This window comes from Salvelinus sp. IW2-2015, unplaced genomic scaffold, assembly GCF_002910315.2.
Source record: "Salvelinus sp. IW2-2015 unplaced genomic scaffold, ASM291031v2 Un_scaffold3765, whole genome shotgun sequence".
In the NCBI taxonomy this organism is placed as follows: domain Eukaryota; kingdom Metazoa; phylum Chordata; class Actinopteri; order Salmoniformes; family Salmonidae; genus Salvelinus; species Salvelinus sp. IW2-2015.
This window is the reverse complement of record NW_019945039.1, coordinates 9,536-10,062: the sequence shown is the minus strand read 5'-3', so window position 1 is coordinate 10,062 and position 527 is coordinate 9,536. Positions and strand designations below refer to the sequence as shown.

Below are 527 nucleotides of genomic sequence, written 5' to 3'. Positions count from 1 at the left end.
GCTTCACTGTAGAGTGGTGCCAGGTTTCCTCCAGAGGTGACGCTTGGATTCAGGCAAAGGTTCAATCTGGTTTCATCAGACAGAGAATCTTGTTTCTCATGGTCTAGAGTCCTTTAGGCTTTTTGGAAACTCCAAGCGGGCTGTCATGTGCCTTTCTGAGGAGTGCTTCCATCTGGCCCTCTACCATAAAGGCCTGATTGGTGGATGCAGAGATGGTTGTCCTTCTGGAGGTTCTCCATTCCACAGAGGAACTCTGGAGCTCTGTCAGAGTGACCATCAGGTTCTTGTCACCTCCCTGACCAAGGCCTTCTCCCCCGATTGCTCAGTTTGGCCGGGCTGCCAGCTCTAGGAAGAGTCTTGGTGGTTCCAACTTCTTCCATTTAAGAATGATGAGGCCACTGTGTTCTTGGGACCTTCAATGCTGCTGAAATGTTTTGGTACCCTTCCCCAGATCTGTGTCTCGACACAATCCTGTCTCGGAGCTCTGCGGACAATTCCTTCGTCCTCATGGCCTGGTTTTTGCTCTG

The 527-nt window shown here is 51.0% G+C and overlaps 1 protein-coding gene across 1 annotated transcript in view; it reads right to left on the bottom strand.

The window, feature by feature from the left end:
- LOC112076460 (laminin subunit alpha-5-like) overlaps positions 1–239 on the bottom strand; it is a 9,742-nt gene extending 9,503 nt beyond the window's left edge. Inside the window, exon 1 of the mRNA XM_070441337.1 lies at positions 185–239. Coding sequence (XP_070297438.1) covers positions 185–239 — 55 coding nt within the window. The remainder of the gene's footprint in view (positions 1–184) is intronic.
- Positions 240–527: the final 288 nt, after the last annotated feature.